Source organism: Melospiza georgiana, chromosome 6 (genome assembly GCF_028018845.1).
Source record: "Melospiza georgiana isolate bMelGeo1 chromosome 6, bMelGeo1.pri, whole genome shotgun sequence".
NCBI lineage: Eukaryota > Metazoa > Chordata > Aves > Passeriformes > Passerellidae > Melospiza > Melospiza georgiana.
Window position 1 is genome coordinate 20,109,239 of NC_080435.1, and position 23,401 is coordinate 20,132,639.

Here is a 23,401-nt window from a genome sequence, read left to right on the forward strand (position 1 = left end):
AGAAAAACAAATAATCCCAACCATTGTGGGATCCCAACCATAAACTCCACCCATTGTGTCCAGGTGCAAGGACCTAAGGAAAGGAGATGAAACTCAGGCCCTGGGCCATAGCATGATGACAAAATGGTGTTCAGTGCTGATGAGTCAGTTTGGGTTTTTTTCAAATACCAAACAAAATTTTTGAAATTCCAGTTTATTGCAGCCATCTTTGGACTTAGTGTGGGGCAAAAGTTTCACAGCTGCTTAAACCAGGACTTGGTGTCTTGCTCACAAGAGCCAACATTTGGAATAAGAGACAAAGAACTTGATTGAGCACATTTTGACAAAACACAATGGTAATTTGTAAATAGTTTTCTCCAATGATCATCCAATCAGATTCTATGCTGGAGACTAATAGACAGCTAGGTAATTAGCTGGAGGTGGCAAAAGAAATTTCAAGATAGAAATTAGTATCTGAATTGAAAGTACAATTAGGAAGTGATGATGTTTCCTTCAGGATATATCATGCTGTTTCTTTCTGAGCAAATGGAAAAAGCTGAGCAGGAACATTATTTTCTCTGCTACTCCTAAGCAGGATTTAAACATCTTGAAATCTACTGGAATGATCCCTGGGTCCACTAGCAATTGAAATAATACTACAAAAAGTCAATTTAGGTCTTAACAATTTAGTTAAATTAAAAGAAATGAGCTGTCTAAATGAAAGGATAATGTTTATACCACTTGCACTTACAAAGGTTTATTTTGTGAAGAGTACTGTGTGTGTTTTAGAAAACAGCTTGACTTACATCAAAGTCTGTCATTGGACCAAGCACAAACCAGAATTGAAGACTGAGGGCAAAAATGTCCTTGTGATGGTTTAGAGATGGAAAATCTGTCCCTTCATCCTCAGCACAACTCATCCCATCACAGCAGCATACAGAGGTGACTCAAAGCATTGCCCCTACCAGCAATGAACTGGGATTTCCATGAAATCACCACCTTTCATGTGTTGTGTCCCATGGGAAGGTCACCACAGAAACATGGATTTAACAAAAGATGGGGGATGGAGATCCTGGTAGCAATTTTATCTCATTTAATTTTGTTTTTGTCTCAGGAAAGAAATGCATTGCTTAGTCCTGCATTGCTAATATGTACTTTATATGCCTGGTCACAGGTTGCTCCATCTTTATCTTATCTTACATCTTTATCTAATACAATCAATAATTCAGCCTGAACCAATATAACTGATCTCTTGCATAGTGTTGCTACATCCAAGATACATAAATGCTCTTTCCATAGGGTAGCTGACCAATAAATGCTAATTTAGGTGTACAATGTCTTATTTAGAAGTACAGTACCCTGGAACAGGATTCCCAGAGAGGTCAAAGTAATTCAGAAACCAACTTGAAGGTTTCAAAGGAACATTTCAAAAGACCTATATACTCTACATGTCATATCTGAACATCTGTTAATAGTCTTATTTTTGGACAGACGTTAGAAAATACAATTCTGTGGCACATGAAGTTTGGTTTCCACACAGAAATTAAGTAATGTGCATAATTTCTCAAAAACTATGTTCTATGCTTCTTATATAACACACTGACCTCCAACCATGCTCTGAAAACTTGCGTAACACACCACGCAACAGGAAATCACAAAAATGTTCACCAAGTTCCAGCTGTCCCAGTTGTTTCTCTGTATCAACCCAGAACTGACCAATAAAAATCCACTCCTATTTAGGACAGAATGAATTTGTCAGCTTGAATTTAACTTCAGATTCTCTTTGTCCTCTTAGTTTGCTTCACAATGCATTTTCCATTTTAGACTTCTCCTCACTGCACACAACTCCTGCTGAGGCAGCTCTGTACAACCACCTTTGCTGATCACTTGTTTCAACAAGCTTCAACTCCATTAAAAGTAAGATAAACACGCTAGAAATATTCTCCATTTTCCTTCCTGAGGGAAGTCTCCATCTTCTTCACACTTAAAAGGAGCAGTAACTCCAAAAGCAAGTATCTGTCAGACACAGATATTGTCAATCCATTTAGCTACTCCATAATATTCTGGTGGACATATGGCAATGGCAATATGAAAGTCTATATGAAATATAGACTTATATAAAATTAAGTTAGAATTATATAAACTTTATATAAAATTAAGAAAAGAAGCCATCAGAAAACTACTACAGAAAACATCAAAGTGTTTGTCTTTACATAATTTTGAGACTATTCCTGCAATAGTCTCAAAAAAAGTCTTTTTTTCAATTTATTCTCTATTTGTACCAGGTTAAAGATGCCTCATCTGTATTTCAGCCAGGACAATCAGTATTAAATCAGTTGAAGACTAACATTTGAATTACCATGCCTGGGATTCACACCATAAGGATGTAGAAAAACTGGCGTAGCCATTAGCTTTGGCAGCTGCTGCGTCAACTATTGGTGGTACTTCACTGGTTCATTTTATTAATCCTTTCAAAAAAACCACATTATATAAATTTCAGTTCATTCCCTTCATTGCTCATCACTACAACTAAAAAAATGTTCCCACAAAACACTGAAGAGATACATTCAATCAGTGTAATGGCAATGAATATTCAGCAGATGATTAATGATTCACAAATTAGCCTTAACAGTCAGTCCAGATACTGTCTAACATTAAAAACATTTTTCTAATATCTTTGAAATAATGAGATTTTAAAGGTGCATTTGACACACACAAAACCTCAATATAATCTGATAAAATTGCTCTTAAAAGTAAGAAAGACATGGTTTTCATAAAGGTATTCTGTGAAGGAAAAATCATGGAGGACTATGTAAAAAATATTCAAATCATAATCCTCAAATTACTTTTATGGCACTTGTACATAAGTGTACAGTATGCTTCTTACAGGTTTTGAAAAATTCTACACAATATACTTGAATAGAGTGAAAACTTTTACTTGCCTTTTAGCCATTACTGGGGAGAAATACAAACATAAACAGGACATAAGAATCTCTTTGATACTTTAATGAGTTTCTGGTACTCCAATTCGACCTCACATTTCCTTTTCCTCCAAAAAGAAAAATTATGGCCTAATTCTGGAATAATTTCTAAACAACTATCAGTTTGATTAAAGAAAATACTGACTCATTCTTGGCATGAGTTTAACTCTGAAAAAGCTATTAGCATGAGATGGAAATCCAGGCAGTCAGAAGTATCCTAAACACTGCCTGTGAATGATGGAAGTCAACAAATGTTATTCCCAAAATTAATGTTACCCTAATATTATACCCTTCTGAAAAACTAACGATTCTGATACATCACCTTGTGTTGGTCCAATCTCTGTCTAAATGATTAATTCATATTTTTTGAACTGCTTTCATACCATTCAGGATTTTTACACACAGTAACTGATAACATCAGATAACCACTTACACCCTGAGACTTCTGGTTCAATCGAATCACTGATTTTCCACATGGAATTCCTTCTACAGAGAGCCTGGCCGGACCAACTCACCCGTGGGATGTGTGTTCTGGGATTTGAAGAGGCCCACCACACTTTTGCCATGGAAGCCCCCAGACCTGAGGAGCAGCGTGCTGTTCTTGGTGTTCTTCCAGCACACCACGGGCAGGCGGTTGTGGCGGTAGCAGCGAGCCACCCTCTGCAGGCTGCTGTCCTGCACGGACTGAGGCACCACCAGCAGCCCAGGGTAGCTGCATGGACAGCAAAGGGAAAAAAAGCCAATAATTAAACAATTAAAATTGCTTGCAAAATGCTCAGCAATAAAAATAAAATTGCTAAAATTACAAGCTGAAAACACATCTTAATGAAATACACTTTAACTGTCGTAATGAACTTAATGAATAACACTTTCAGTCTTAATGAAATACACTTTAACTGTTAGAATTACTTTTATTTTTAAAGTAATTTTTAGTCCAAGCCTAGCAAATACATTAAGCAAATTGCATTTTAAATAGAAACTGAATTATGAAAAATTTGTAAGACTCATTTTTCATCACTTTCCATTTAAGGTTACATTTTACTTGGAAGTATTTTTCTTCTTAGTGCATCTCTTATCTATCATTATAATAAAACTGTATTTTTAGGCATGACAGAAAACACAATTTTGAGGTACATAAATGAGGCAGTAGTTCCATTTTGACAATTGTATATGAAATATGAGAATTGAAAGGAAAGAATGTTAGATTGCCTAAAGTATCACAATGAAAACAATAGTCTTTCGTTTATGGAAAAATATACTTAAATTTTACAGTTGGAGTCCTTGGAACAGAGTGCTTGACACTGCATTTTTGTGTTCTGTTAAAACACTGCAATGCACTGAGAGATTAGGAAATTCACTGATATAATACTTTAAAGATAGAAAACAAATCAAGATGGTAGTTTTGCTCATGTTAGTGAAAGAAGGATTCAAGCAATATGAAATATGATTTTCTATTGCCTCCAAAAAATAAAAAATCAACTTAAGTGCCAATTTCATGTGTTAAGAAGAAACTAAGATGAGGAACAAGAAACAGCTGATACTAGATAACTGCTTAGTAGATAACTTTTATTCCCTCCACAATATACACTATTTCTGCAAATTCAATTCTTGGACATTTATTCAACTGCCTTCAGAGAAAATAAATGTACATGCCATTTACAGTCTACACAGCAACCACAGTAATAGAGCAGTAGGTAAGCATTTATATACTGAGACTTGTAATTCTTTCAGATACTAGTTATATTTTCAAAAAAAGCCTAGAGAGTATTAAAAACTCATGGTTTTAGGGGAGGAAAGGGTTGTCTGCATGATGTTCAAAGCATAATGGAAATGGACAGATTTCATGCCTTCATCTGCCTTGTACTCCATGGTGACTTAACAAAACCAGTACTCCAGATAAGTCAGAAACAAGAAAGGATCTAATATTTTTCTTCTGTGTCCTTCCTCCTGGCAATTCCATTGTCCATAATGAAAGCAATGACCAGCCTAAACTGGCTCTAGAGAATGCAAATGTCTTCAGATATGACTCATGCAGATAGGCTTTTGTATTAAAAGGACTTTTTGTGGGCAGTGTCAGCAAACTACATCAGCTTTCCCAACAAAAAGAAAGGACTCAGTAACACTGATGTGCTAAAACACAGCATGTGACTTTCAGCACATGACAAACTTTGAAAGTAAATACTTTCATGCAGTGAACTCTAACACATATTATTTAATTTTAAGGAATTAGTTATTTAGAATTGCTTCTGACGCTTGCTTTTTTATTTAGGAACAGAAGAGATGCTAAATGCAAATACAGATATAATGCAGATATATATACATACACGAGTCTCTAGTTTCAGCTACTTCAGTGAATTGACAAACTCACCTCCTGCAAAGGGAATACATCCTGTTCAGTGCAGTTATTCTCAAGTATTCTGTTTTGGAGCGAGAGGAGTTGGTGCTGATGGTGCCCAGCCCCAAACGCTGATAGTCCCTGAAGCAGGCTCTTTCCACTAACTGCTCCATGGTTGATTTTTCTGATGCTTTCAGGGTACCACTGGTGTGCAGCTCACTGTCATCTGAAACTAAAGGGAATAATCTTCCTGGGGAGGCCAGCAGTTAGACAGCAAACAATCCTACTTTATTCCAAACAAGTTTGTGCTGCTCTCAGTGATGAACGGCAAGGTACAGGACATGCAAACCACAGCTTTATAACTTATAATAATATAATTAATATAATTTATAAACACTAAAATAGTATTTTAGCCAGCAAACCTGACTACAGCACCAAGTTACCTACTGTGCTTGTGGCTGGCATGACTAACATCTCTCTGGCTAAAATCCTAGAGAAAGTTATTCACATATTCATTTGAACTGAACTAAAGACAGATAATCTTTCTTTACCAATTTACAATTTCTTTACAGAGTCATTACACATTCAAGATAAAAATGAACTACACAATTTTTTTAAACTATCTTCAGAAGAGGTAACAATCTTTTTACGGCTTTAAATGTTTCAGTGTTGTAATTTCACAAGAGATGACTGTTGGGTTCTGAATGTCTCAGTTTCAGTGTCAGGCAGCCGCTCTCTTCAGCCGTGCATATCAGCTGCCCTTTCCAAAGCAGAAAAAACTCCAACCACGAGAGATAAAAAACTATGTCACAAGTTCAAACTACTCTGAAATTCAAGTCAAGCAAGGTCTTTGTACAAAACCTGCCACCTGCCTATTAGTGACACTTTCAACCATTTCCAGATAGTTCTGAGAGCAGATTTACTGCTCACAGCATGTATCAGTTACTTGCTACCACCTCAAGCATTGAAATATGTGCATATGAGACCTATTTCTTCATGGATGAGGCACTGAAAACTGTATGAGAATTCAAACTTAAAACAGGACTTCATAAAACTGGAATTCAAACTTATTTAGAAAATAAAAATTATGCTATAATTAATATTTTACTGGCAGTAGACCAACATTCAGAATTTACAGAAGTTTTACCTCTATGATTTTTTTTTTCTGTGCATCTTTAGCATAAAAGCTAAATGAAAAATTTTCTTTGCTCTTTCAGCTCAGGAAAAAAAAATTCTCTATTTGATCTAAATAATAAACTTGAACACTCTGGATCTCCCCTCTTTTTCCTCTTTTTTCATATTTGTCATGGTAAGACAAAGTCACACAACATCTGAAGAATGAAGTGCACTAATGAGAAACAAATTTAAATGAGCTTTAGAAATAATTCTTTTGGGTCATACAAAATCTTGGTATTTAACTGTTTTGAATGGAAAGTTATAACTGACTCAAGATGAGGGTGCTTTTTGTGAAGTATTTTTCCTAAATGGATTTTTCTGCCATGAAAGCAGGTACATTGGTGATGAGACTTGGCAAAACACTCCCCTGTGCATAAAATGCTAAACATAAGAGCCCCTATTCATGTCCTTAAGCTGAAGAGGGAGATGAAGACATTCTGCTGCCTCAAGTTTAATACGATTTATTTGATTTTGAAAAACTAAGGAATAATCCCTCTGTCTTACTGTTCTTGAGATATGTCTGTTTTCAAAAGAAGGTTTCAGTCTCTTTTTTTATTGAACACACCCATATGACCACTATAAGAGAAAGAATTTACTAATGATTGAGATATTCTAAACTCTGAAAACAAAGAGATGGAGGAGGAATTTGAGGGAAATCAGATGTTCATTGGCAACAACTCATAACTACAGTACTGTGCCCAGTTTTCAAAATCAAGTTAGATGTGGACTACCTAAAGAAGCCTGAGAAGAGAGCAATGAAGGGGATCAGAAGTCCATCAAGACTAATAAACAAAAAAGTGAAAGAACTGCACAAATTTAACATTGAGAAGACCACAGAAAAATTTTACAATATATCATAAATACATCACGCATTGCAATCAGAACAAGGGGAATCATCTATCTATATACAGTGGCAGAGTAAGAAATGAAGGGTTTAAATTGCAGCAAGAGGATGTTTAGTCCTGAATCTCAGAAAATTGCATGTTTTCTCCAGCATTAAGGATGGTTTCAGTATTGGTATGAGTTGTGGAACCTTCACCTTTGGAAGCTTTTAAGAAGTCAGGCAACACCTATGAGGAACAGATGAAGTATGTTGATCTTGCCTTGGGGCAGAGGGTTGGACTACTTGATCTCATGAAGTTCCTTCCAGCCCTATCTTTAACAATTCTTTTTTAAGTGCATCACTTGCTGTAGATAGCTCATTGTTGGCAGAGCTGCATAGTTTCCTATACTTCAGTTTCTGAGACTTGCAAACAAGTCAGAACCAAAGCCAAAGCCACAGCAGTCAATACCAAAGGAATCACAGTGATTGTTGCCTGTGCACTCTGTCTGGAGCAGAGCCACTGCTGCTGACAGCTCCCTGCCCTGATGTGCCAGTGCTGCATGGAGAGAGCAGCAAACTCAGCCTTTGGTCACCTTAACACCTTCCCAGCCAAGACACCTGGAAAGCAGCAGGCCTAGAGACTCACAAGTTGTAATTTTAGATTTTTTTTAGGGAAGGAAAAAAGTGACTGTCACTTATCTTATATAGCACCTGTGTTCATGGAAGAATATTATTGTTTTGTGTATCAGCAATGCAAAAACTCTCCAAAATTCTTCATCATCAAGAGACTGTGAATACACAGGTATGACTGTGCTTGGTGTCTCTGGGTGAAGGACACAAAACGACCCCAAAATCACCCAGGTCCAGCCTGCAGAATTGTTTCTGACCCAAAGAACACATAACATCAGAGCACATTCTAACTCAGCACTTCAGGAAGATGCTGGAAATTCAATTGAGAATGTAATTTTTCAGCATTCTAAGGACATCCTGTTTTCCAAAGCTTTCTTTTTGCTTACTTCTCATCACTTTATCTGGAATGAAAGAAGAGAAACAGTATTTTGAAGCTTGCCTGGAATGGCTTTCTTCCATTTCAGAGAGAACAGAGGCTTCATTCCTGCTTTAGACAGCTCTCATACATCTGTTCCTAAGTCACATGAGTTGCCTTGCTCAGTGACCAAACATGCAACAGCAAAATTCGGCTTGTTTGATGTTTGGCAGAAATTATCAGTGTTTGCAGAACACTTCATTATCTGAGATGCCTATGTTTTTTTTAAAGAAAGAATGCTTTGACAAAACAACACCTGTTTATGTACAGGAGAATCTGGTTCCCTCTAGTGGTTTATTATAAATTAGCAGTGGTCCAGATAAGGATAGCCAAGCAGCATTTGGGAGAAGAGGCTTTTTGGGGAAAGTCAAACTCCACACCACCACACAAACTGCACCAAATGCCCAAACCTCTTTCTACCTTCTACCTCAAAATAATTTCAACCAAAAATATGGGAAGTGGTATTTTCAGTAGTAACGCATTCTGCTGCTTTCAGAAATCATTTGTCAGTTCCACATCCACAAAAGTCTCGAATTTACTCACTCTTGCACCTCACCAGTTACTGCTTCCTCATCACAGACTAGCTGCAGGTGTCAGATGTCTAGAGATAAATGGAAGCTGCAGCATGCTTCTGTGCTGTTTCATTTCCATTAGCATGATGGAAAAATGATCTAAAAGATATCATATCTAAATAGTTTGATAATTAAAAAACAATCTAGTACTTTTCTGTATCACTGAATTAAGTCAACTTCCTTCTCATTGCAAAAGAAAACAATCACTAAATGCACAGATTTGAAACCCTTCTCTTTCCTGTCTAGGAAAACCCTTCAATTTCTTGTTGAAGGCATTTCTCACTCAGTATGAGAATGGAAGCACAAGAGGACAGATTTATTAACCAACATGGACAGAGAAGTCTCACTCTTACCAGAGATATCATCCTCTTCATTCCAGCCAGGCCGATTCCCTCTCTCCTCCACTATGGTTCCTGTTTTCTTCTTCAGCAAGTACTGGCGCCCAATTGTCATCTTCCCAGCACGTTTTGCTCCCTTCACAATGCTTTTCGAGAAGGTACTGTAAATCCAAAACAACAAAAGCATTTGGAAACACTCATTTGATTCTGCCTGATAGCATTTACAGATTTCTAGAAAGAACGCAAATAAAATGGATTTAATCGTCTTTCACTTAATACAACAACTATAAACCTCAGAAAAATTGCTTCCTATGTTAATTTTTAAACAAAAATTGTATTACTTTAAGATAGATTTGTGTCCTTTTTTCTACTGGTAATGAATATCATCATTAAAGAGGTCATCTTTCTTTAGTTTTTTTTTATTTTGCTAGTAATGTGATAAATCTAGAAAGTTGCCAAAGTAAAGGAAGGAAAGATAGAAATTACCTTTAAGTTTTAGGATTTCATGACTAGCTTGGGCTTCTATTTCCTGTGTCAACAATGCACTAATTAACAGAGAATCACAGGAGCCACCACTCTGGAATAGACCAATGATGCAGCTGGTCCAATAAAATTAACGTGGAACATAAAATTCAAAAGAGGACCCAAAGCTCAAACTCTAAATTAAAAACCAGTAGAGCAAATGCATAGGGTAAAACCAATCCTAATTCTCATCAAGCTTTAAGTGGCTAGGCTACTAATTATAAAGTAATACACAATTAATCATCTTTCCATGTTGAGGTTGCAGAGCTCAAGATGCTACTTCTATTTTGTGTGTTTCAAAATGTAATAAGGTGCTCATCCAAATCTACTGCAGCCAGAAGTTTAGATCAAGAATATAATTCCTATCCCAAATAAATATCTGTACCCTACTAATCTATTTTTACCCTGGAAATACAAAAGATGCAAAACAGCAATCACTTATTTTGACATGATCTCCACTTGTGCATTGTTGTTCATTGCATTTGGATAACACAAGACAAGAACATCAGTAGGAAAAGAAAGGAAAGGAAGAAAGGTTGTACCGGAATGAAGTGTTCTTTTCTTTCTGTTTGGGGAGAATTATCTGTGGTGCTGTTTGCCCAGCTGCAAAGGCAAAAGTGCTGAAGATGGACTGAGGGTAACGGAACTTCATCAGCTGTTTCTTAAATATTTCCACCACTTCAGGACTGACTTCTTCATCAAATGCTACTTTAATTAACTGTGTATTAAAGACATGACATGTTAGAAACTGGAAAACAATCTGAGAATTTCAGAAATAGAAAGATTCTAAAATATAGTAGCAAAAATCCCATACTTTCACAGTATTATGCCCTTCAGAAAATACAAATACATGTACATATGTCTCATTTATTTTGACGGCTATTACATATTTTAAGAATTTTTTATTTCCTTTTTTAAATTTATGTCCTAATACTAAGGTATCGTCACTAGGCAGCATCTGGAATTCTCATAAGATCAAATACAAAATATTTTGGTAAATCCAAGTTGTAGTGCTGGCACTAAGACACCTACAGCAGTTCAAATTCTGGTCACATGGGACAGCTTAGCTGGGAAACAGCCTGCCAGCTCTGCCCCTACACTGGGAACTGAGGCTGGTAATGGACTTCAAAGACTCAGCAAGCCAGCAATTTCAGCATCCATATGTCACAACCATTATATTTCTATTACTAAGATGTTCCAATTTTGGCCTCACCTTGCAAAGTATAGAAAATTGCTAGTAAAAAAAGGTGATAGTGAAATCTGCTCCTTAAAAAGGAAATAACCTTGTGCTATTCAACACTGATCCATCCACTTGACTAAAAATGCTTTTTTGAAAGGCTCTGGGGGGGGGGGAAATCCCATCCAATCATCCTCTACTGAAAGCAAGTCAACAATTCGGGGAAAACAAATAAGAGACAGAAAATACGGAATCCATAAAAAGGCCCAGAAGAACTCTAAGAATGTGGAGAAAACAAACAAAGAAATATCCTAGAGCTCTGTTTCTGAGCACATACCTAGACACCTTTTAAATTCCTTTGCTTGCCATCTAGGAGGTGGATTTCATCCTTGCTTTTCCAATTTCACTTGTTTTGTAAATACTTTCCAAATGACTAATGGCTCTGTTGTTCTAGGACCTCCTTGAAAGGAGCCCTTCAGTCTTTCGGGGTTACATAGATCTGAAGTTTTAAAGATACCAAACAGCATAGCTGCACACAAACCCATCTGAAAATCATAATTAATAAACAAAGGGGAGGGGCTAATTCATCCCCTGTGTTGAACCCTGGCTGTTACATGGGGGACAGGGAATAAACTGTTTGTGGCTTGTTTTTGTTCACATAACCTAATACAAAACTATGCTAAACAAAAGCAAAGATGATGTTTGACCCGAGTCCAGCTCTGAAAACACTGAGCTGTGTCTGTATTTATCACATCATTGAAGCATGCTAAGTATTCTGGTAAAAAGATTTCTGGAAAATAAAAGTCCTCTCAAAAGTCCACAAGAACAACTTTTTTTTGCTTGTTTTACTCATTGGCATTCCTAATTTTGTGTTTTTGAAGAGAATACTGAAGGATGATTAGCTAAATTATGCTCATTATTGTAAGGAATTAGTAAAATGCTGTTTTGTTATGGTTTCAAATGTTGGAGTTATTGTTCTCAATGAAAATGCGCTTCTGCAGTCACTCAACCCAGCAAAATATTTCATATCTTCAGCACTGCAGTCTACTTTCAGTCCATTATACAGAATTCCTTGCTGGCAGCTTCTGATCTCTCAGGGTTTGACCACAGTTAAGATCAAAACCAAGAAGGAAAACTCAGGAAAGACTGCAGGATTCCTAATTTTTATCAGTTCATCTCTATCAATTCTTACCAGTTCATTTCTATCAATTGCAATACACACTTCTGCAGAACACACTGATGGGGATCCTACAGAAAATTCCAGGATCTGTGCCTGTCAGATAAAGGCTCTTTGGTTCTACCCTAAAGATTCCTGGTAGTGCAGCTTCCCTGTGCAACATTCCAGGACTTTCTGCCATGGATCTTAATGAAAGCTGGTGAAGTGACAAACCTTGAAGAGAAAGCAACACTCAGAGCTTTTCCATATTGATTCCATGTAGCTGGAGGACAGAGGAAGCAGGTTCTTCCTAGGCCTCTACTTACATGCAGGGATTCTGGACCAAAACCAGCCCTTTTCTGGTTCCAAAATAGGTAAGGAAAGCAGTGAAAGAAATCCAATGTGAAAATAGTAACCCTCTGTAAATACCAAGAGGCCAAGAAATGCCAGGGTTTCTATGAGTTCTGCCTTGTCTATTGACCTCACAAATACCAGGGCAAAGTGCTGCTCATAAATATTCTGAGCTGCCTGCAGCCACATAAATTTTCACAAAACTTCCTTTTACCTGAAAAGTGGCTGAACTGATCTGCAGCCCTTCCTGCATGCTCTGCTGCAGCTGGTTCTGGATGCTGATCTTCTTCTCCTTGGTCATGGAGGCAATGGGAAAGCTCCGGATCACGGTCTGCTCCCCAACTGAGGATACAACACAGACACTTGTCAGACCACACAACCTCTGCTCACACTGTCACTGGAATAAACAAGGGTGAATGAGTACAAAGCAACATGAACATGATGGTACAGAGCTAATTTCAGGCAAAATACCCGAAAAGTTGGCAAATTCCTAAAGCGCCATGTTTAATCTGAATTTCTACTCTATTTCAGCTGTGATGATTAGAAAAATATTCTCCTTCCTTTTGAGTTTTTCTACATAATGGAAATGCACCACCAAAACCGAGGTTGGCAGGGGGTAAAGAAACAATTTCAAGTTTATTCAGACTTCATAATGCAATACACAACTTATAAACAGAAATGATGTACTTGATACCTTTACATATGACCATGAACTTTCCACTTTAATACTTCTGACTGACAATCTGATTAGAAATAGGAACTGTTAAACTATGAAAAAATATCATTCAGAAGAGCTGACATATTAAGAAAATACTGTTATTTCCAAGCAATAATTTTAGGTAGAATACCAACTCATGAATATTTTTCCTTTCACTTGCTTCCAGTGTCTGAAAAAAACTGTTTAATGATGTTGATGCTTGAATAGGTGGACAGGCCAGCTCAAAATCCTGCCTATCTGAAGGACCACAATTACCACTGTTTGGATTTTCTTACCCAGTTGATCATGAGGAGTGCCTTTAAAAATAATTCTGTAAGTGGTAAGGAACAAAGCTCCTTCAGCAGGGAGGATATGAGGCCCTCCAAGCAGTCCTCCTGTGGCTTCCTCTCTGCCATCAGGATCCAGCAGCACACGGAGACCTTCACAAACAAATTCTTCTCCTGGCAGTAAAGTTGGCCGTAGAATTTTGGGCTGATGCAAATAAATGGAAGTGTAAGTATAAATCAGTGTTATACCTCAGGCTAGCAATAATATTTGGCTTTAAAAGCTTAAAAACAAAATTGTTATGACACTTAGTCCAAAGAAGGGAGATGGAGTTTGGACTCAAGGAAGAGAAATGGGTCACAAAAAGCAGTGGGCATGCAACAGCTTGTTTATGATCAGAAGTCTGGCTCTACTAGTTTCATATTTCATGAGACCAAAGCCAAGCACTTTATTTATCACTAGTGGAAATTTTCTTTTAATGTTTTGATATTTCCTCATAACATTATGTGAGGAAAAAAAAGATGACAAGATTTAATGATTCTACTACTTGTAAAGAATACAAATATGTTTCATAACACTTGCCTTCTGTATTGGTGGAAGCCTCCTACTCTCACGATGGACAGCCTCCAGAGTCTCTATGTGCATTGCTACAATGCCTGAAAAGCAGGAACACCATTAATGAAGTCTCACACAATGGGAAAGAGAAAGCTGCCCTGAAATCAAAACTCTGATAATTTTGAAATTCTCAAATTTTGACATCAAGGAAATAATTATCTGACATTCAACAGCAATTACAGCCTGGAAAAGAAATCTAACACTCTAACTTATCTGAAGGTAACTCAAATTAGAAAGTGTATTTGTTTGATCAGGAAAAGAAAAAAGACTATAAAGCACCTCTTTGACAATTCCTACCTGGTATCATGCAGTGCAGACCCTTGATGTGATCCTGTGTGACCCCACTTTCTGTGCAGACCTTGTCAATAAATCTGGTGATGAAGCGCACGACAGCGTTTGCAACATCATTGTTCTCTGAGTCCTCAAACCCACTCTCAGTGTCATAACTCTCTGCAACACTGCCTGCAATGCTAAGGGCACAAATAAAAGCAGTAACAAATGTGAACAATTCAGCTGGGGATGCACATGTGACACTTGAACAGACACTGACAATCTGTGTGAGTTTTTCCTAATTACAATTCACAAACCTTGCAGAAAGCATATGGTGGTACCACAATTACATTGTACTTTCATTGCCAAAACTTCATGAATGATGACATTGGACAATTTTCTCTCCATGAGTTCAGCACAGATAGGTCCAAAAGAGAAAAAACAGCTTTTTGGAAGTGAGCTCTATGTTTTCCCTTCATAAAGTCAAGTAAAGCATTTGCAATCCATGGTAAGCAAATATCCAGTTATATAGAGAAGATCATTAATTGTATATTTAGGTTACAGAGCAAAGCAATCAAAAGCTAAAAAGATCATAAGGAAAATTTTTTATGCATTAGATAAGCAAGCAAGTCAGTGGGAGATGTACTTTGAATGGCTAAAAATGCCTCCCATAATAATATTTGGGGCCAAATTCATAGATTGCAACATACACCACAAGCAGTCTACTGAGCACATCCTAATGCCTGAGATTAGAGGTGTGTAGTCAGCAGAAATTAATAACTCCATGGGGAGCTTCATCCTGATAGTCTTTTACTTGATGCCAATGTACTCACATAGTGTTCTATAATTTTATCAAGTGAGAATTTGTACAGAGAGGTGATAATGAAGACAATAAACAGAGAGGGAGGAAGGCTTGTTATGAAATGTCCTGGATTTGCATGCTAGGGAATGAATGGAACTGGTGTTATACTCCTACTGCTTCCTTAGTAATTTAACCTTTGCCATTGTGGTTTAGTCCTCTTGCTTTTTGTGACCTCAGTGCCTTTCCTCCTTTGCAGCTGTTGCACAGAAATGATGATTTTATAGATGCTATACAAATGCTGTCTTGATTTTAGGTTCACACAGTGGTTTTTCAAGTTATATAAAAACTAACAGAGTGGGTTTGGGGCTGCTGTTTTCTTTCTCACCAAATCCCATGCTTGTCTTCAACATCTGCATTAGTAGATTAAAAATTCTTACTGGGACAATACAATGTTCCTTTAAATGGAATCACTCCAGACAAAATTCTGTTATTTGAGAGGAATCATCTTAGACTTCTACTCAACTACTGAACTTGAAAGGAAGTGAAGACGCTGAAACAATCTGATATTTAGAGTACAGCCATTGTGCAAGCTGTGGCCCATCCTGCTGGATGAGCCCTGCCTTGGGCACCCACCTGTTTGTGACAATGCTGTTGCTGCCACTCTCCCAGTCCCCAGTGGCTGATGTCCTCAGCAGCTTGTTCTTACTGGTATCCAGGGGCACCAGCAGGTAGACCATGAGGTTGGCAAAATGAATGGCCTGGCTGAAAACTGTGCTTTCCTCATTCTGGACCAGCTCCTGCTGTGTCTGTTTATTAAGGGTTGGCCATAACCTCAGCTGCTCAGCAGCCAGGTCCATTGCTGTCTTCTCCTGGTCTGCAGGAGGTTTCTCCTAGAAGACACAGAGAAAGAAATATAAACACATAGAAGAAAAGATAAAGCTACAACAAAAAAAAACCAAAAAACAACAATGCTTCGCCAAAGCTTTACTTATTACATTCCTAATTAAACTTCTTCAATTATTTAAATTATATATTAATTTAAAAAGAAAGAGCAAATAACTACCCTCAACAGATTTTAAGGAGAGTTATGGTTATGGGAACTGAGGTTTGAGAGCAGTTTACCGAAATGCACCCATAGCACAAAGGGGGCAGATCTAAATAACATCATTGCTTTCAAGGTGTTTTTTATGCCATCCAATCTTCCATGTTTCTTCAGAGTGGTTTATTGATTTTAACACAGCTGCTCTCCTCAGCTTATCCACTTAGCTCAAATAAGAACAAGCATAAATCAGATGGAGAAATAACATGCAGCTCATGCCTAGATGTTGGCAATATTCTCCAAATTCCTAGGATGTTCAGGTGAGGGAAGCTTTTATATAAATAGCTTCCAGACCAGCTGAACATTCATGTTTTTATATGTTGGAGTCCAATTCTAGCATTAGCTTAAAGCAACTAGGTAGATGGCACACAGTCAAAGTAGAATAAAGGAATCTGGCAGCTGATATTAGTGACCTAAAGCCTGATGTTACATTAATGAATGACTAGGCATCTTGCAAATGCTTTTTCCACACTAAGCTGAGCTAACATCAAATTATAAGGCTTTGCAGATAAATGTAAATTCCTATTATTTCTCATGTTATTGTATACTGTGTAATGCAGGAGAAAATGAAAGAAAAACATGTAAAATTGGAAAAACCGTAACTTAACTCTCTGTAACCGAGAAGACAATTAATATGTGAATAAAAATATTACTTTAATATTTTAATAGAGTCTCCTACCTTTTGTTTCAACTGCACTGCATGATTGTCATCTTTGGCTGTAAGGTAGAGGGAGCGAACTTGATTCTGCACGTTGCTATAGAAGGTTGTTTCCCAGAACTGCTGGTTAGTCCAGATAGGATGATCTTGTACACAGGTGTAAGCAAACTGACTAACCCCAGGCGCTAATTTCTGAAAGCAAAAAATGTGCAAAGTTGACAAATCAGTCCTATTATTCAATTTTTATAAAGGCTATGACTTCAGAACTGACCCACACATATGTGTATATATATGATTAGTAGTACAGACTGAAATATGAAATATATCAACTTTTGTACTGCAATATGGCCTAGAGAAATTATCTCAACTTTAGTGCCATTCCAGAAATTATCACACAGGAAGGTTGTATACAAGTCTAATGCCAGTGCCAGGCATGGTCTTCTTGATTCAGAATAGAAAAATGAGAACTGAGGTAAGAACTTTGTGATAACAGTACAGAACACCTTTGTAATTTAAAACATCTTCCTTGCCAACAAACCAGAGTATTTTTAATACTCTAGTATTTTTAATACTCTAGTTGTACAACACAGAAATCAGTATTCAAACAGATGAAAATGATGTCTCATTTTATTTAGAGCTGTAGCAATGAAATTTAAATTGAGTGTCAGCTGAGTCCTTCCGATAATCTGCATTTGTTGCAACAGCAGAAGATGAGATAAATCTTTATCTTCAGTGTTATTTACTGAACTGAATGACCCAAATCCAGTTCCTGAAAGAGTGCTAATTTGAGTATGTTCTTTGAAGTCACAAGGGTCTGGATCACTGTAAAGTCTCAAACAAATCCAGAATTGTTACAGCATTAGTCATTATGAATGAACCATTTTTTTCAAGTACATCTATTTATTTAGGTTGCACTAGTCTCCCAGGGAGTTGTTTAATATTCTTGATAACAACATACAAAGAAAGGAAATTTATTTCAATGACCCAAATAATGAAATCTTTTATCATGTTCTTACTTTTTAAAAAACTAAGGCTACAAAACAATGTCTTGTACACTGCATGTAGCAAAGAAGCAGGTAATCTGAATTTGTGCTTATGATTATTTCTGCAGCAGACCTGAAGAATAAAGTACATTACTGGGTGCCTCATTTAATGGCTTTCACTCACAATACTACCCATTATCTGAAACACACAATATCTAGAACTTAGATTTTATTGTAGTGATTATGTTGTGAACCACTTTCCTGGAGAGCATGAATACTACTCCATTTAATATTTGTAATTGTGGAATTGTACAGAACAGCCAGTACTTACAATATTTCCCTGGCTGGCACTTGGGCATTCAAATGGAAGGGCAGGAAATTACAACCAAAAATTTTGCTGTCTGGTATACAAATTTCCGGTTTTGCAATTCTTCAAACTGTGTTTTCCTCACTAGGCTCCTCCAAGCACAGCATGAACTGAAAGTCCTGATCATGTGCCATGTACTTATTCCCTATCAAAGGTTCTGGGAAATTCTATATCTGAGGAAAGGCTATGTGACATGCTAATAGAATTTACCCCACTGAAGTGCCTTCCTGTGCTTAGCCATCTAAAAGTGAGCAGTATCATTTTAATTTGATCATAAACAATTTAATCAAAATTTCTTGGTAACCTGTTAAGAAATCTACACCTACTCAAATAATGTTCAATGTGACTTTGTTTATTCAATGCAGACTGAGAGAGCAGATATCTGGTTTGTTTACCACATGCCTAAGTTTCAGTTGTGGTGCAGCTTATGGCAGATCACAGGAAATGATAACTGATCTCCCAAGCCTGATTCAGCTGCTAAATCCCAGAACAGATCAGCACAAACAGTGTCCTACTCCTCTTTGTAGGGACTGCTGGACATTCCCTTGAAAAAACCTAATCATACAAAAAACACACCACAGGGGCCACAAACTGATCTGGCCCAATCATTGACCTACCTCAAAATCCAGATGTACAAAACCTGTGTTACAGAGGAATAGGGATGATGGATAAATCATGGAATAAAAACATGGACAACATAGCTTGAAAGCAAAGGTTAGAGCTAAAGCCATGTCATGACTTTTACTTTGATTTATTATTTGTTTTTTCACTGGGACTGAATTCCCAGTTACAATAGGTCTGCAAAAAGGGCGTATGAATGTCAAAAAGAGGGGGAAGGAAAAAGGGGAAGAGAAAGAGAAGAAAAAGGGGAAAGAAAAACAAAAGGAGAAAGGAAATGAAAAGTCTGCTCAAGCCTAGCTAGTTGGTAGGGTTAACTCATGTCAATTTGTGCAGTAAATGCACAAAAAGGAGTGAGCTGGCTATCAACGTCTTCAGTTGCCTTTGATGACTCAACCCACATCAGCTAATTGGGTAAACTGGGTAGAAAAGGGGTGATCTTTGACACAAACTCAAAAGGAAGTTTAAACTCCTAAAACAGGGTCTAAAGAAATAAAAATGAGATAAATGATTTTCACATGGGGACAAATATGACAGGAAAGCTGAGGAGCTTTTAGAAGCTCTTCCTGTGCTCATAATTTAAAACCATGAACAGTCATGTACAAAACATAATTTTTAAACAATGGAGATTTATGTTCACATATAATAACATAAATCAACACTGTCAATAACTCCTAGACCAAATAAAAAAAGTTTGTTTACAAAAGCATGAAAGAAAACACATCAAAAAAAGCTCAGTGATCATAAATATTATCCTTCTCATCAACTGCATGTGTTGAAACAAATGGCAAAACCTGATAGTGGCCAGAGCACAGAATCAAAATCAGGACTTGCAGTTCCTGGCTCTGCCAGTTATTTTGGGCAAAATCACTTTGGACTCTCTGCTTGTTTGGGTTAGTTTGTTTGTAAAAAAAGCAGTAACAATACCAACCTCAAGAAGCACAATGTTGTTCCTGTGCAGCCTAAGCCCATGGACTAAAAATACTCTTGGTACAAACATAAGCATTCCATGAAGTTTGCAGTGTCTATATTTTCTATGCTGAGAGCACTTAGTCAGCCCATTTCCCTAGAATGGAAACTCACCTAAAACATCAAAAGGGCCCCAGTGTTTACTGCTGCACTCCAAAGAATTTGCTCAGAATTTCTCCAGTTGAAGTAGAACAGTAGTTTGGGGTTTTCCATCATGAAATACTACATATATAAAACATATCTTCACCAAGCTCTCCACAGGGCAGCTAAACAACACTGATATTTGTGCTCTCCCTCTGTCCCAGTAACTCACTCCTGCCAGACAGGATGAATGCAGGAGGCAGCAAAAGAATTTCCTACTTGTAAGGGAAGATTTAGGGACTGAGAGCTTAAAAGAGACCCCAGAAGAAAATAATAAAAATAGTTCTGAACTGATGAAGTCCTTATTCTAAAGCTGTCAGTATGACAGAAAGAGTATTGAGGTGTAAATTGTAACAACCAGCAGAAAATCAGTCAACTTCTGCAAAGGACACTGAGTCCTTTAAACAGATTAATGAAACTTAAAACCCCCAAATGCTCCCTTCCCAAATTCTGTATGAAACAGACCTTACCCCTATCAAAATAATGAATTACATACTAGAGTTTGTGAGAACACAAGGTAGGTTTGGGACTTGCTATGTAAGACAATACAGGCAACTTCCTGAATTCAGGAATTATCTTGCCATTATTTCCACCTTACTGAGAGGTACTGGGTAACACCTGCCTAGAATTTTTTTCCTGTTTCCCTACACTGGATACTCCTGATTGTGAAAATGATATTTGCAACTCAGAAAGAAACATGCACCAGTTCCAAGACTCCCAAACTTGCTGTGGGGTCCAGGCCTGCAAAGAATGTCTCTGCAACATTAAATTATCTAGATTGCTTGTTTCAGATAAAGAAAAGCATGTGTTGTGCTGGTCACTCAGCAGTTACTGCCCTTTACACCACAAAAGCTGAAAGAAGGAAGTTTATTATAGCAAAGCAGAGCATCCAGCTATTGATTGTGAAGTTGAAAAGTGGTTTTCAAATCAAAAAGAATAAAACCCCAAGTACCTAACTGTTCTTTTGTCTCAGTTATGGAAATGAAGGGGCAAACTCAACAGTGCACTATTTTTTAGAGAAATCCATTTTACTACAGAAATAAAGTCTTTCTGTCTCCAACTGACAGCCTGAATTATTGATTAGGATATATTTGCGGAGAAAATGCAGCAGAAGTGAGAAGGAGCGTGCTGCTGAAGGCAAAGAGGAGCTTCCTCCTCAGCTCCTGGAGGAATCACTGGCTGTGGTCACCATCTGACCCCTCTGAGGAAGCCACTGCAGCACCTTTGCATGCCCAAGCTCCTTCCCTCCTCTGCTGGGTACACTTATCCCTGGAATCTGCAGGCTTAGAGGTCATCAGGACACAGCGCACTGCTAATTTAAAGAGCTGCTCCCTGTCCCTGTCCCTGCTTAGATAAACATCCAGTCAGCACCTATTGCACACCAGCAGCAGGTACCAGTTACTGCAGCCACCCCTGCCCAAGAGATGCAAACCAAATTCTGCATGTTAACATGTTCCACCAGCCAGCCCTGCAGGCACATCCATGCTGCGCCCACACAGATCCTGCTAAGCCAAAAAAACTTCAAATTTGTCCCCAGGATCATACCTCACTGACTGACCAGCAGGACAGAGCCTTATCTACATCCCACCTGCAGATCCCACTGCAGTACAGAACCACAGGATGGCTTGCCTTGAAGATCATCCAGTTCCAACAGCTCTGCCACGGGCAGTGACACCTCCACTCTCCCAGGTGGCTCAGAGCCCCATCCAACCTGGCCTGGAACACTTCCAGGGATGGAGCAGTCACAGCTTCTCTGGGCAACCTTCCTTCACATCTCATCACCCTTGCAATTAACAATTTATTCTTATTATCTATTCTAATTCTACCCTCTCTCACTTTAAAGCCATTACACACACATACTCCAACAAGCATAATTGTTTATCAATATGTTTTCAACTCTGTGCTGCATGGATAACATCAGTCAAAAAATTCAGTTCAATGGATGGCTTTCCTATTTGGTCTAAAGTATAAAATTATATCCACACTTATTATGCACACAAATGTGAGGAAATGTCATAAAAGCATGAAGGAAGAGCTGAAAAGCTTCTGTTGATTTCTATTTTACTGCTTCAGAAAAAAACGGTGAAATACTAAAATGAGTTTCGTCTCCAACCTGAAAATCTCAGCAACAAAAAAGAAAACAATTTGCCTCCTCTCCTGCCACCAAGCCAGACTCAAGATTGACTTCTATTTTAAAATAAAATGAGTAGTAAAGTAGCCCATTAAATTGTTTATCTACTATTATTTCAGCATGAAAAATAAAAGGAAGGTCAATTCACTCATAATTCAGCGCTACCAAATCACAGCCAGGTACACTAAACCAGCAGAGGGCAATAGAATTCTAGAATTTTGCAAAAATGGGATGTAATTCTGGATGGAGCTTTATTTACTGTATACATTTTCTGGCAAAAGTCACTTAAACATCTAATTACTCATGATCTCTAATCCCAGATTCCTGAAGGTCATGTGTAATTTACTAGACATTACTTAAAGCCATGCAGAATACCTCAGATTTCTACATGGATTTCTCAAGATGGATATATGCTAATACAAAGTTCCCACTAACATTAAATAATACACATAATAACATACTTCTTTCTCCAAAGAGATAAAAAGAGATTTAAATAGGTCTATTATACAAAGAAAGAAAGGATACTAAAATCGTCCAGAACAATGTATGTTCAGATCCCACAAAAAAGAGAAGACATTTTCATACTAGAACTTCACAGTTCTAAATAAGGTTAAACTCCACAAAGGGGATGAGAAATAGTTTGATTTTTCTCTCTCTATACATCACAATGAAGTTTTGGTGTGTTAAATCCATTAGTTAAGATACAGATTTCACAAAGTCTCAGTTGAAGTGTTGAATCCATCTGAAGAGTTTTTCAAATTATTTTGACACGGTTATTTTGAAAATCTCCTGAAAAGTCACTGAATCCCTTTGGATCAGGTGGTTCAGCAGTGAGTGTGCACCTGTGAGTGCCCTGGAATGGTGGCATTGGCTCTGCCCACAAAAACAACCCACAGCAACAAAGCTGTTATCCAGGTCTGTGCTCAGAAATAAACAAACCCTGTAAATCTCACAAGTTTATGGGTTTTATTCATATTCAAATAATGGTTCTTAGAATTACTGACGAACTGATAAGTAATTTAAAGCCCAGCTAAATAGAGCATCTAAGTAATGCCCAAGGGAGTAGTAAAGTAACTACTTTAAGTTCTTCTGTCACTTCATTCTAGTAGTTCTTTAATTACTATTTTCCTTCTTCTATGGGAGCTTTCTCTATCTTCACTGGTCAAATTATTTCTGAATTTCTCTCAATATGCAACATTTCCTTATCTGAAGAAACTATTAAAACTATTAAATAGTCCTCAAGTAGCCCTCAAGAACAGGATGAGCAAATTTGAAAGATGTAAGGGTACAGTACAGAATATAAATTGCAAA

At 37.5% G+C, this 23,401-nt stretch overlaps 1 protein-coding gene across 6 annotated transcripts in view; it reads right to left on the reverse strand.

Annotated features, from left to right (window-relative positions):
- Positions 1-23,401, reverse strand: part of SBF2 (SET binding factor 2) — a 229,334-nt gene that overhangs the window by 31,599 nt on the left and 174,334 nt on the right. For all 6 annotated transcript variants that reach the window (XM_058026340.1, XM_058026338.1, XM_058026343.1 and 3 more), the window contains exons 18-27: positions 16,903-17,073; positions 15,758-16,014; positions 14,350-14,522; positions 14,020-14,093; positions 13,449-13,644; positions 12,670-12,797; positions 10,314-10,489; positions 9,265-9,410; positions 5,329-5,527; positions 3,476-3,672 (exon numbers count right to left, since the gene is read on the reverse strand). In XM_058026340.1, the coding sequence (XP_057882323.1) occupies positions 3,476-3,672; positions 5,329-5,527; positions 9,265-9,410; positions 10,314-10,489; positions 12,670-12,797; positions 13,449-13,644; positions 14,020-14,093; positions 14,350-14,522; positions 15,758-16,014; positions 16,903-17,073 (1,717 nt within the window). The remainder of the gene's footprint in view (positions 1-3,475; positions 3,673-5,328; positions 5,528-9,264; positions 9,411-10,313; positions 10,490-12,669; positions 12,798-13,448; positions 13,645-14,019; positions 14,094-14,349; positions 14,523-15,757; positions 16,015-16,902; positions 17,074-23,401) is intronic.